A 13,887-nucleotide genomic window follows, 5' to 3' on the forward strand; every position below is an offset into this window, starting at 1 on the left:
CACCTTTCCTGAGCCTCCACTTCATTGTTCCTAGAAAGAGAATAATTATTCTAACCTCCCAAGATTGTAAATCAATGCATACAAGGTCCTTGGTAAGCCACAGGCTCTGCAAAAATGTTGTCATCATTAATCTTGTTACCTCCTCGTCTTCCTCCCCCCTTGCTCCTTCCCCATCATCACCCTCATTTCACACCTGTGCCAGCCAGGTTGCATTTGATGAGAGGAAAGCCTGGGCTCTGGAGCCAAGGGCCTAGGCTCTGTCCGGCTTTATAGGTCTGTGATCCAGGGCGGTACTTAACGCACTTTGCTTCTCACTTTCTTCCTTTGCAAAGTGGGGATACCATAGTCCTGCCCTGTTTGAGTCATTTTGCACTAGCCACATTAATAATCAGAGAGTTTTTAGAACCATGTCTGGCACTCAATAAGAACTAAGTGTTAAGTAAATGAAAGCCCAATTAACAGAGACCTAAGGCAGCAGGATGATTACTCCCTTTACAAGAGGTCAGGAGGGAGACAGCCCAAAGTCCCCTCCTCAGAAGTAAGCATTCCATCCTCTATGTTTCCCTACAGGGTCACAGGCTGGCTGCTGTGGCTACAGGGACACGGTCAGGGCTGCAGGGACATGGTCAGGACTGCAGCCTACAGCCACACTCAGAGAAATGCCTTTTCCATAGGTGGCTTCCTCCAGGTATTCAGAAGCCCCTGAAGCCTGTCCCTTTCCCTCATTAGCTAGAAACACAGCTTGTCTTCACTACAAGGGAGGACCCAGGGAGGAAGAAAAGGTCACCTGGGTATTTACAGCTTTGTGTTGACAACACACAAGACAGGTAAGTGGCCCATGGTGCAGATAAGCTGGAGGGTTCTCTGTTTTCCCTGTAGACTATGCTCTCCAGACCCTGCTCTTGCACTTCTCTGCTCTATCTTCTTGTCTTCTCTTGCTGTCACCTCCTGTGTCCCTGTCTCAGGCACCTGGACGTGCTGGGCTGTGTAAGGAGATATCAAAGGGCAAATGGTCTCATGCCCTTTCAGTGTTGTTTTACTTGTACAGTGAATGCACAGTAAGGGCTTCCATGTGCCGGATGCCCAAGCACTCTGAGGTGGCTTCTTCCTCCCTTCTCCCCACAGTGAGACTGAGTGGGGAAATGCAGTGAACCCAGGGCCACACAGCCAGAAAGTGCTAGAACCTGATCTCATATTTGGGTGTTTTGGAGACAGGCTGAGAGTGAACCCAACTCTGAGGAGGGCTGGGACATCTCTGGGGAGCTGTTGGATGCCCACATCATGTGCTTCAGGGCATCTTTGGCTACAGATGTCCTGCAAGGCCGGGACCATCAGTGGTGAAATTGGGGATTTTGTTTTAGAAGAGCTGGATGTGTTATTTTGTAAAAGCCATCGTTGGGTGGGCACTGAGCACCACCCTGGGTAGTTCTATGGACACAGTCCTAGGCAGAGACTCCATCAGGGATGCTGTCAAATGGTGCTGGAAGTCAAGTTCAAGGCTAAGCCCCTGAGAGGTCCCAAAACCGGCCCCGGGCGCCATTTCTCCTAGTGACCAGCAGAGGGCGCAGCAGCCCTCCTTACAGCTAGCTCCTGGCCCCGAAGGTGCTTTTGTCTTCACCTTCTTTATCCTCTGGTCCGAATTCTCACACTTCTGGCTTCTTTTCTTTCTGTAGTTGGTTCCCTAAGAGTTTGCTTGAGGTGGCGGCTTGAGAAGTTGTTTCTAGGCATTTGAAGTTGGCTGGTTCTGCTCTTTTCATACTAAGGTGAAGAAGCGCCCCTGGTACCCTGGAGAAGACAGACACCTGCTGGGACGAGGCGGGCAGGGGCGGCCACCTCTGTCCCCACGAAGCCGAAGCCTGCGGCCGGGTCGCGCCGTGGCAGGCTCAGCCTCGCTTCTGCAGCCGGGGTGGGGACGGCAGGGCACTGCAGTGCGCATGTATTTGTTTATTTAGCCAATAGATACTTACTCGCCTAGCGCCTGTGATGTGCCAGGCACATTCTCGGGTGAACGAACACAGCAAAGTTCCCTGTGCCAGCGGAGCTGACCCGGCAGTGGTTTAGAGCCTCGGTCCATCTGCTCGCCAGGGGGCTTCAAAGATGCCAATTCTGGGAAGGGAAAGTTAGTAGGTTCGAGCATAGGAGAACTGCCAAACTGAAGTCATTTTCAATTAGGGCTACCCGTGCCTATACATCGCATCCGTGCGTCAGCGGTTAACTGCGGGTCACAGCCCAGTGAGATACACTCGGGTGCTCGATGGCACATGTGTAGGAACAGCTGGCCCTTCTCGAAGGCGGAGCACCCAGGGGGGAAGTACCACACCCATGGATATCATGAGAGCTGTCACCAGGGTTGGGCCATGGAAAGGCCCTTATGGAACCAGAGAGCAGGTGTGACCATCCTCCTTCCACAGATAAGGAGAAAGCGACCTGGAGAGGGGCACCAGGCCCACGGCTGTCCCACCCCCAGGCCAGGATGCCCTGCCCTGATGGGGCCCATGGTACCTGCAGAGCTCAGTGGATGCTGAGCCCAGGCTGTGAGCTTTCCTTCATGCTCCAGATCCCACATGTCCAATCAGGGTGCCTCCTCTTTCCTGCCTGCCCTCCCTTCTCTGATCTGCCATACCCAGAAGAGGCATCTCTTACTAGCCCCATAACTGGTTAATTGGGACAAAGAAAAACACAGGCAGTCACCTTGAGGCCCTCTCTCCCTTTCCCTCAGTCAACCATCACTGACCTTTAGGAGCCACCTGCCAGATGGCTGTCAGTCCCCCCATCTCCCAGCTTCCTCCCTTGGCCTCTGGCCCCTTCTCCCAACAGCCATTTGGAGGGGCTTCTGGAGTTCTCCACGTAGGAGAGCCCCAGCCCCACCTCCTGGCTTCTACTGCTCTGGAACAAAATCCTCTCTTACCAAGGATTGTAAGACTCTGCATGGTCTGGGTCCCACCGTGCCCTCCCTCCAGCTGCAGCCTCTCTCTTTGCTCCCCCGCCCCCCACCCTCCCCCCAGCTGGTTTCCACTGACAACATTGCTTCTTCAGACCAGGCTCCCTCCCGGCCCAGAGGGAGCGTCCTGAACTCTGTACTCATTGAAATTAATTGGTGGCATATTAGTTAATCCTGTTTTCTCTGCTAGGCCCAGAACTTCACAAAGCCAAGACCTAATCATATCTCATTCAAAGCACATGTTGATGGTTAGGAAGTGCTGGATGAAAACATCATTAGTGGATACTTTGTGTGAGAATAAGACCAACTTGGGAGGTGGGTGTGGGATTGGTCCAAAGGAGACCTTTTCTCATCGCCCCAATGAGGAAGGACAGCTCCTAATATGTTCCTGTGTGTGTGCTGGGCAGGGGGAGTTCTGCCAGCCCGGGGTCGCCTTCCCAGTGATGTTCTCCCTGACTGCCGCAGGCAGAGGACCCTCCCTTTGTCGCCTACACCTCTTTGTGCTTTTGGAAGGGGAATGTGTACAGATTTGACGAACTTTGTTCGGCTCTTTGTAGTTTTTTAAGGCAACATTGTTGGGGTTACCAGGCCTGCCTTGACTCAGGAAATGGCTTTGGGTTTTCCAACCCAAAAGGACCATAAGGGTGGCCACTCAATGTGCTTCTGATGGGCAGGGACAGAGGGTTTGCAGTGTGGCTGTGCGCAGCAGGGCAGGAGTGGAACCCAGGCTTCCTGCAGATCCAAGGCTCAGCCCAGGTGCCTCTATCCACTTCCTTTTAAAAAGTGGCTTTATCAAAATAATTTACATACGATAAAGCTCATCTATTTACAGTATAAAATTCAGTGTTTTTTTCTATGTTTACAGAGTTGCAGAACTGTCCATAATCTAATTTTAGAACATTTCTAGCACCCCCAAAAGGTAATTAACAGTTATCCCCTTCCTCTTCCTCCCACCCCGGTCCTGGGCATCCCAATCAGGTTTCTGATTCTAGAGACAGTTCACACACACAGAATCCTGGTCCCTGGCTTCTTTTATTCTGTGCAATGTTTCCCAGGTTCCCCCTCCAACAGTGCCTTTCTGTACCTTAATACTGGTACGTTGCATGGAGGGATCACATTGACTTATCCACTTATCAGTTGGTGGGCATCTATATGGGTTGTGGTAACATTATACAGCCTTGCTGGTTCCTATAGGGTTTCGTGAGTGGGCTTCCAAATCTGCCCCACCCTTCCCAGCATCCTGTTGAGGAGAGAGACAGCTGATGACTTTCACAAAGACCCTTTGAGGATCCTACCCTGTGTGCTGGAAACCCTCCCCCATGCAGTTGCTTTCCAGACATCTTAGGGAGTGGATTTTGCAGGGCACAAGCTATTCGTGTCTGCAGATGACAGACTTGGAAGGCCAAGGTCTCCACTGCAGACAGTTCACCTGGAAAATTTATTATTTTCTGTTGAGGTGAGATTGCTAATCTTGTGGGTTTTTTTTTTTTTAAGTTTAAAACTATTTTTATTATGGAACTTTTTTTTTTTCAGAGGGATGGGGTCTCTCTCTCTCTCTCTTGCCTAGGCTGGAGTGCAGGGGTGTGATCATAGCTTGTAACCTTGCACTCCTAGGCTTAAGGGCTCATCCTGCCTCAGCTTCTAAAGTAGTTGAGACTACAGATATGCACCAGTATGCCTGGCTAATTTCTTACGTCTTTTGTATAAATGGGGTCTTGCTGTATCGCCTAGGCTTGTCTTGAAATTCTGGCCTCAAGTGCTTCTCCAGTCTCAGCCTCTCAGAGTACTGGGATTATAGGGGTGAGCCACTAGACCGACCCCTTTCTGGAAAGCCACAGGTTAATATGATGAACAGCTCCATCTCTACTTAGCTTCAACCAACCATAATATTTTGCTAAAATACATTTTTAAAGACAACAACCTTGATTGTGTCTGTCTTCTCTCTCCCCACTCCACATGGGCTCCCGAGCTCAGCAGCTAAGCCTTGTCCTTTTACATATTTTTACCCATCGCCCATGCACACTTTTGTGGAGTGAGTGAACAGGCACTGCAGCACAGAAATAACCACAGGTGGCGCATAGACAGGCCCCAGCATTAGCTTCCATGGGAAAATCTTCTTGTTCCCTGTCCTGGTGGCACAAACGGAGGGACTCTGTCTGGTGCCTGCCTGAACTCCTCTCACTCCCACCCCCTTCATAATAAGCAGAACTCAGCTCGAGCCCAGAGTGGACCCAGGCACAGAGCTGGTGCTGTGGTCCCTCTACCCAAGGACAGTCTGCTCAGGCTGTCCCAGCCACCCTGGTGAAGGCCGCCTTTAGAATGTTTGTAAGTCAGAGTTGATTTAAAGACAAACCTTAAGGCAGTGGCAGGAGTTGTTGTAAGCAGGGAGGGCTGACAAGTTTGAGGGTGGTGGATGAGTGGCAGACAGGTGGAGACCACTGGTTTTATCACCCTCCTCTTTTCCTCCTGGCCAGTTCCCGGCTGCCAGCCCTCCACGCGGTCTATCTCTGCATCGGCCATGGCAGTCAGCTGCAAGCATCTTTGGAAGGGCCTGAACCACCTCAGGTGGCCCTTACCAAGACCTGGGAGGGGCCAAGACTGAGGCCTGTGAGGTCACTACTCAGCCTGGGGTAGAGCCCCCAGGTGCAGGGGCTGCTGAGGATGCCCTTGGAGAGGCCATAGGCCAGGAGGCAGTGTCCCAGCCCTCCCCTGTCCTGCCTGTGACCTGGGCGAGAGGACTCATCTCTGGAAGTTGTCCTCATCTCTGAAGTGAAGACCACAGTAGCTCTCACTTCCTAGAGCAGGTGTAGGCTGTCATGACATGCCCAGTGCAAAATGCTCAGTCCAGGCCTGGCCATGTCACTGCTGGTCCAGCACTTTTTTTTATGGGGGTAAAAAGTGTCCTACCAGCTTCCCACCAGCTTCCCACCAGCTTCCTTTCTTTCGTGGCCCTAATAGCCACCTGAAACTAAATGTTTATGTGGGCATCTATTGGTTTTCTGGTGACCATTCTCAGCTTAGAACACACCAAGAGTGAGGACACTTCTGTGTTTGTTCACTGCTGGTCCCAGTGCCTGGGTGGTGCCTGGTACACACCGGCCTGCAAATATTTTAAAGAGCGAATGAATGTGCACTTTCCCTGCGGGCAGACAGTTCTGCTGACGTGAGCACTCACTGGATCCTGCATCTCTTGGCCCTGTGTTTGGCACTTAATCCAGGTTTCACCCAACACTGCCACCCTAGGCCCCAAGGTCCTGCTTTAGGTGCTGACCTAGCGAGATCAGCTTCAGGAAGGGCTCAGCCCCTGCTCAGCTGTTCCCAGTTGGAGGACCCTTGGTGAGCTCCTCAGGGCCCCAGTTTCATTGCCTGCAAAGGGGACTAAGCTGCTGCTGCCCCATGGGACTGTTTGAGGGCTGAGTGGGAGCAGCCCCCCCCCACCCCGGCCCCAGTGTCCATCCGCCCTTAGATTCTGATGTCTACTAAAATGCTGCCCCTCTGGGCACCTCCCTGGGCCAGGCCAGCTGCCAGTGCCATCCCTCAGCTCCTCTCTATCCCTTTCTTGGCCTTTCCTTTTCTTCATTTCCTGGCCTCCCCTGGACACTGGCAAGAATGATGAGAATCACTCATTAGCACCCCAGAGGGCACCTCTGTGAGTGGCAGCCCATGGTCGTGTCACCTCCCTTCCCTGGCCATCGACTTTATCAGGAGTATCTGAGGGGAAGCCTCCCTGGAAGACATCTGCGCCCCTCCTGCCCGATGGATGGGGCAGTGGGGAGGTGTGGTGCCCCCACAGGCCCAGGCCAGGGGCGGAGTGGAGCCCTATTCGCAGCGCCACCCATTGGCCTCACATTTCCAAGAGCGGAATGGCCAGAGAAACCAGCCATCCGCAGCCGCTGGGGGAATTCTGGGCCCTCAGGGTCCCCTGTCTGTCCCCGCCCCCTGGGTGGCAGAAGCATTCTTGTTTCCAGAGGGCGGTAAGGGCGGGCGGCTCCAAACTCTGGGTCCAGCCTCCAGCTCCCCACGCGGTGGCGTGCAGTCCAGGTATTCGAGACCCCTCCCCATCACCACGCCTTCTCACGCCCCTCTCCCGTGACGTCATGCTCCTCTCGCGCGGCATGATGGGAGAATCCTAATGTTTTCCAACAGATGCTCCAAAAACAGCTTTCAGATTAAAGCAATTGCAAGAGCAAAGATTCCTCTTTTTTCTTTTTTTTCCCCCGGGGGGGTGGGGGGTGGGGTGGGGGGAGGGAGCACCCCCAGACATTCCTGGACATCACCCCCTGCCCCAAGCATGCAATAAACACTGACAAGAAAAAGTTTTTATTTCCTGGTTCAACTTTTTTTTTCCTGGAGTATAGACTGAAGAATGGGAATAAACACGAATAAATAACAAAGCGAGGCCGCGCACGCCGGGATGCGCCTGGCTGCAGCCGGAGAGGCTATTGTCTGCCTGCCCTGAAGCCAGCCCCGTGTCCTCCTGCAGCTCCTTCCCTTTCCCTAGCCTTTTTTAAATTTTCCTTTTCAAAAAGACGCCCCTTCCAGTCCCCTCGCCGGTGACCTTGGCCTCCTCGGATGCTCTGATTCCACGCGGCTCCCTCCAACTTGCCCCCGTGCTGGCCGGGCCCATGGCCGCGTCTGAGGACGGGAGCGGCTGCCTCGTGTCGCGGGGCCGCTCGCAGAGTGACCCCAGCGTCCTCACCGACTCCTCCGCCACCTCCTCCGTGAATGCCGGGGAGAACCCAGGTAACCAGCGGGGCGGGGGCGGCCGGGCGGGGTGGGGGAGGCGTGAGGCAGGTGGCTCTGGGAGCGGTCCCGGCGCGGCTCGGTGCTCCTGCCTGCGTTTGGCGAGCTCTGGCAGGACCCCGAGCTCGGGCCCGCTGTTCCGTTTCCAGTAACGCAGGGCTGGGGCGCCTCAGAGCCCTTTGTCCCGAAAGGAGCCGATTTCTTGGGGACAGTCGGGCGCTGCAGTCTGCCCTCCTCGCCGGCAGGTGGGCTCTGCCGTTCCCTCGGAGGGAGCTTCCCTTCCTCGGCTGCCTACCGGCTGGGGGACGAGAGTAGGACCCGTGGCCGCCTCCGCCCAGGGCTGGCTCCGAGCTCTGTCCCTCCAGTCCAGCGCCGGGCCCCAGCTCCGATGTCCCCGCTTGGGCACCCCGGGGCCGGGAGTGCTCTGCTCCGAGGCCACCGTGCACAGGGCTTCCGCTGGGCGCCGGCTCCCGCGGCCCCAGCGCACCTGGGCGCGCCCGCCTCCCCGGACAGGTGTGCTGGGCAGAGCCGCCGGCGACCTGGAGACGAAGGGCGTGCGCCAGGACGCAGACCGATTTCTCGTGTGGACTCTGTCCACTCTTCCACCCCCAGGGCAGCGTGAATTGTTTAGGTGATAAATCGGTCACAAAGGCGTCTATAGGGCTTGATTGATTACTTTCCAGAGAGGAAGAAAGGCCTAATAAAGCAGGAGGGGTGGGGTGGGCTGTGTGCGCCTGTCACCATGGAGACGCAGGAAGCAAAGTGATCATTAAAACCTTTCTCCACCAGAAGGCAATTTTCACTTCACAGGGAGAAGTCAGAGCTTCTGAAATGTAGGGTTCAAAAAAAGAATCAAAGCTGGTGTTTTGGTATCAAGCCACAGGACTCAATTTCGTATCTTAGAGAAGCCCAATCCCTTCATAGATAATGTCTTGATAACAAGTTGCCTCTATCTTCCTTTGGAGCCTTATTCTCTTTAAATGCAACGACCCCAAATGGGGGCTGGATCATGTCGAAAAGTGAAGATGACCCTTGGCCTGGGGAAGGCCCCTTGGTGGGGAGGGATCCCTGCACTCCGCTGGGACACATCAGAGCTTCACTATCCAACCGTCCAGAAACACCCCCTCAAGGCAGTTCTGTGGGCACCAGGGTGCTATTTGAAAATTTAAACAATACCCCTATGCAACTGTTGGAAGATTTCTTTGTGAGGACTATTGACTCTGTGTGTTTTGGCTTTTTGGGATCTGGGAGGGTGAGTTAATTCCCTTGGCGTTTGAGGCAGAGGTTGCCAGAGCAGACCCTTGAGGCTTTAATTCATCTTTTTATTAGACTTTGAGGATTAAGTGCTGGGCACTCCATGATGGATTGGTTTTCTCTGTGTTGGAGATGCTCATCCACCATGGTTCCAATTATGGAAGTTGAGTGGCTCCTCACAAGAGAATCTCCCGGCTCTCTTTGTCTCCCTGGCAGTAAAAGGAAGCAAACTTGAAATGGAAATTATGGAGGACTTAGCCTTTTGGCTGTCTGTGAGCCGATGCCTCTGTGGGTGGGAGTGGAGGGGGGTTTGGCAGGTGCTGCGGGTCCACGAGGGAGAGAGGAGGGAAGGCTTGGCTGGCCGTGATTAAGTTATGACTTGGAAGGATTGACATTTGAGTTCTTCTCTGGTTCAGCTGGTCAGTGCGGTACCCAGAGAGCAGGTGTCAGAGGCTAAAAGTCTAAAATACGTACAATTCTGTGAGTGGTGCCACCTTATTGAAAAGCACCAGGCAATTAAGTATTAATGGCTTGTGTTAAGCAGAGAATTCTCTTTTTGTTCTGGTAGAAAGAGAATCAGAATCTTCAAGTTGGAAGGAATTTGAGAGCTTGAAGCAGGAGGGGGTAGAGTGGGGGTACAGTCCTCTAACTGCTTTGCATGGCCGGCTGGCAGGTGCTTGCACACCGCTTTGGATGGGGCACTCATTTCTGGCTGATGCAGAGCATGTTCGCCTTTGGGAAGATCTATTTACAAATTCTTTTTCAAATGGCTCCAAAGGGTCTGTTGTTCCTCTGTCCATGTGAGATCTCATGCTGCTTTCAGAGAAAATCTGATGTTTTAGGTCAGTTGTGGCAACAGCCTCATTTCTTCACCTGGCTGAGCAGTCTTGGCCCCTTACCTGCTGTTCGTCCACTCATGCTCCTGAACATGAACCTGGTATCCCAGGTGGGGGAAGAATCCAATGCCAAGTAAAGTAGAAGGGTTGCCTCCTTCAATCTAAATTCTGTATTTTCACCAGCAGCCCAAGTTGGTGTTTATTCTTCCTCCAAAAGGCATTTTGTAGTAAAAACTCAAAACGTTTTTAGAAAGGCAAACTGTGTTTGAGTACTTCTCATTCCCCAGAGACTGCCCCTGAGGTGACACACAGGACATTTTCCTACATGTTTGTGTGCGCTTACATCTGGAGAGTGGCAGGTGGACTACACCATGCGCAGAGACCGTCAGGTGTGGTTCCACTCAGCTCCAGGTCTTGGGGGTCACATTACCACGTCCACCTCACTTTTCTTTTGTTAGCCACATAGAATTCCAAGGAGTTTACTTTTAATTTTTTTTATTAAGTCATATATACATAGAGCATATGGGATTCAAGGTGTCGATTTGTGGGATTCGATGCGTCGATTATTTGTACCAATTGGAGTGCTTACATTCTACTCATTAACATAGCTTTCACCTCATTTACTTAATCACAGCGTTTAGACTGTGACCTCTTTTATGTTTACATGGATGGAGCTGGAAAATATTCTTCTTAGTAAAGTAGCTCAGGAATGGGAGTGTACTTTGTATGGTTTAGCCCTTGGACATTTGTGTTGTTGCCAGGTTTTATCCATTCTGGGCAACACAGCAGTGATCACTGGAGCACAAGCTGTTTGTGCTCACCTGAGCACTTCCTCCAAGGTGTATACCAGCTTCCGGGTGTCACCTGGGTACAGCAGGGGACCCAAAGTTCCTATTTTAAAAATTTTGCATCCTGGAAAATGTATGAACTCACACTCCTTCCAGTGTCCTTTCTTCAAACCCTTGCCAGCACCTGAGATCATCAATCTGTTTTTCTCTAGCGGGAAGTGTGACAAATGGTTTCTTGTGTTACTCTGTGGTTCCGTTATGGCTGGTGAATACGAGCATCTTTTGTGGCCTTATTAGTGTATTAAATCTCTCAGTGGCCATGACTGTGGCCATGCACTGCATGGCAGGATGAAATACTTCCCCTTAGGGATGACCCTCCCGCTATCTCTGCATCACTGCCCTGTTAATGGTCCATCTGCATCTTTACAACAGTCTGCTCTCTGACTCCAAACTCTGTACCCACAAGCTCAGTTAGGTGTTCTTCCAAAATAAAATCTTGTAAAGGGTAAGGAAGCATCCTTCTGAGGCATTCATAGTCATGAGGAGTCTTACTTCCTCTCTCTCCGTCTGCTCCCAGGCTCTGGGAATGGGCTTCCGTCTCCTTCATGTCATGGGACCAGTGCAGTCATTTCCTTGTCTCCCAGATGCCAGTGCCAGAGACTGGTCAAGAGGCACTTAGGACCTTAGCTTTTAAAAATGTTTTTTCATGAGGCCTTGCAATCGACCTTTATCAAGATCCGCTCTGGAGGGTCTGATGCACAGCTCAGGGGAATCTTTGGACTTGGCTGGTGTTTCTCACCCTCAGCACTGTCCCATTTGTGGTGGGGTCCTTTTTGTGGTGGGGTCTGTCCTGGGCACTGTAGGATGCTGAGCCACACCCTGGCCTCTGCCCACTGGACGGCAGTCAAAGATGTCTGCAGACATTGCCAGTGACCCCTTGGGGACGACGTCTCTCTGGAGAACCACTAGTGTGCAGTGTTGACTCCGAAGTGTGTGTTTCAGAGCTCCCAGGAAGGATTCCTCACATGCATGGTGGCCTCGGACCAGGTGTGTTCGTAATGAGTCCCAGGCACTGCTGGCAACCATGCTGGAGAACCACAGAGTCTAGACCTCAGCCATGGCCTCAGGCTTCCTCTGCTGACAACGTCTGCGTGTATGTCCATCCATCCATGCCCCTGTGTTGGTGTGTGTGCCCTGCCTCTGAGCTCCAGACCCCTGTGTCCTGCTGACTCCTCCTTCAGGTCTCCCAGCTTTGCCTAGTCAGATCTGATCCCATTTCTGATTTGTTCCTGCCATGCATTGTTTCCTGGGATTCTCTGTGGACTATCCACCTCTATGCCGGTGGGGATACAGGGGCCTTGACTGTCTCCAGCATAGATGGCAGACTCGGGAGACTTGTAGTGAGCATGTATGGTGAATAGGCAGGAACACCAGGCACCTGTGTCTTGACGGATGGTCCAGAACCCTTTCAGAACATCCTCTCCCTCCTGAGCTGCAGAGACAGACATGTCCCTACCGCAGACCCTGGGTCCCATGCTCGCCCCTTCCTGGGAGCCTCTCTGCATACAGGTGTGTGCTTGAGTTGGTGGCTGTTTCCTTTCTTAGAGTTGGCAGCTGTTTCCTTCCTCAGAGCACACCTTCTTCACTGGTCTCTGTTCTTTATTTCTGTTTATTTCAAAATATTGAGGCATTACATGTGCTTTGTTACATAGATATCTTGTATAGAAGGCTTAAGTCAGGGCTTTTGGTGTGCCTGTTACCAGAAGAGTGTTCATGGTACCCAATAAGTTTTTATCCCATACCCCAGCCCCACCCTTTCCCCTTCTTGGTTTCCAGTGTCCTTTATATCTCTTGGTGCCTATGTGTGGCCCTGGCTTAGTTCCCCTTACTAGAGAGTACATGTGGTGTTTGGTTTTCCATTCCTGAGATACTGCACTTAGGAAAATGGTCTCCACTTTCACCCAAGTTGCTGAAAACATTCTTTCTTTCTGTTTTATGGCTGAGTAGTACTCTGTGGTATTTAAATATATTGCATTTTCTTTATCCCTGCTCATGAATTGATAGGCACTTGGGTTGATTCCACATCTTTGCAATTGTGAATTTTGCTGTGATAAACATTCAGGTTTGGGTGTCTTTTTTGATAAAATGACTTCTCCTTTGGGTAGACACCCAGCCATGGGATTGATGGATTGGATGGTAGATCAACATTTATTTCTTTGAGGACTCTCCATACTGTTTTTCATAGCATCTGTGACTTGTAGTCCTTCCAACAGTGTATAAGTGTTCCTTTCTCTCATCATCCACAGCAGTATCTATTTTTTTTTTTTTTACTTTTTAATAATGGCCATTCTGATAGGGGTAAGGTGGTATCTCACTGTACTTTTACTTTGCATTTTCCTGATGATTAGTGATGTTTAGCATTTTTCATGTTTGTAGGCCATTTCTCTATCTTCTTTTTTGAAAAAGTTCTGTTCATATGTCATTTATCTTCTTTTGAAAAACTTCTGTGTACTTATCTTACCCACTTTTTGATGGGGTTCCTGTTTTTTTCTTACTGATTTGAGTTCTTCATAGATTTTGGATATTCTTTCTTTGTCAGATGTATAGTTTATAAATATTTCCTCCCATTCTGTAGATTGCTGATACAATCTTTTGACTATTTTCTTTGCTGTGCAGAAGCTTTATAATTTAATTAAGTCCTATTTATTTATTTTTGTTGTTGCTGTATTTGCCTTTAATTTCTTAGTCATAAATTATTTCCCTAGGTTAATATCTAGAAGAGTTTTTCCTACATTTTCTTCTAGAAATTTAATGGTTTCATGCCTTATTTATCCATCTAGAATCCATTTTTCTATCTGCTGAGAGATAGGGGTCCTGTGTCATTCTTCTGCATGTGGCTGTTCAGTTTCCCCAACACCATTTATTGAACAGGGCTCCCTTTCCCCAGTGTACTTGTCATCTGCTTTGTCAAAGATCAAATGGGTGGTAGTCATGTGATTTTATTTCTGGGTTCTCTATTCCATTCCTTTGGTCTATTTCTTTCCATTTTATGGCTGAGTAGTTCTCCATGGTATTTATATATATTACATTTTCTAGTCTCTATTTTGGTACCAATACTGTGTTTTGGTTACTGTAGTCTTTTTTTTGAGACAGAGTCTCAAGCTGTTGCCCTGGGTAGAGTGCTGTGGCATCACTGCTCATAGCAACCTCAACTTGTGGGCGTAAGCAATCCTCTTGCCTCAGCCCCCAAGTAGCTGGGACTACAGGCGCCCGCTACAGCGCTGGCTACTTTTGGTTATAGTTGTCATTGTTGTTTGGCAGGCCC

The 13,887-nt window shown here is 50.9% G+C and overlaps 1 protein-coding gene across 2 annotated transcripts in view; it reads left to right on the plus strand.

The window, feature by feature from the left end:
- Positions 1 to 13,887, plus strand: part of PHACTR3 (phosphatase and actin regulator 3) — a 222,029-nt gene that overhangs the window by 18,088 nt on the left and 190,054 nt on the right. The window contains exon 1 of one of the 2 annotated variants that reach the window (XM_053574689.1): positions 7,108 to 7,684. The exons of the other annotated variant lie outside the window; for it this stretch is intronic. Coding sequence (XP_053430664.1) covers positions 7,567 to 7,684 — 118 coding nt within the window. The 5' untranslated portion in view covers positions 7,108 to 7,566. Of the gene's footprint in view, positions 1 to 7,107; positions 7,685 to 13,887 lie in introns of those variants that run through there. 2 annotated transcript variants of the gene reach the window in all.

This window comes from Nycticebus coucang, chromosome 21 (assembly GCF_027406575.1).
Source record: "Nycticebus coucang isolate mNycCou1 chromosome 21, mNycCou1.pri, whole genome shotgun sequence".
Lineage (NCBI taxonomy): Eukaryota > Metazoa > Chordata > Mammalia > Primates > Lorisidae > Nycticebus > Nycticebus coucang.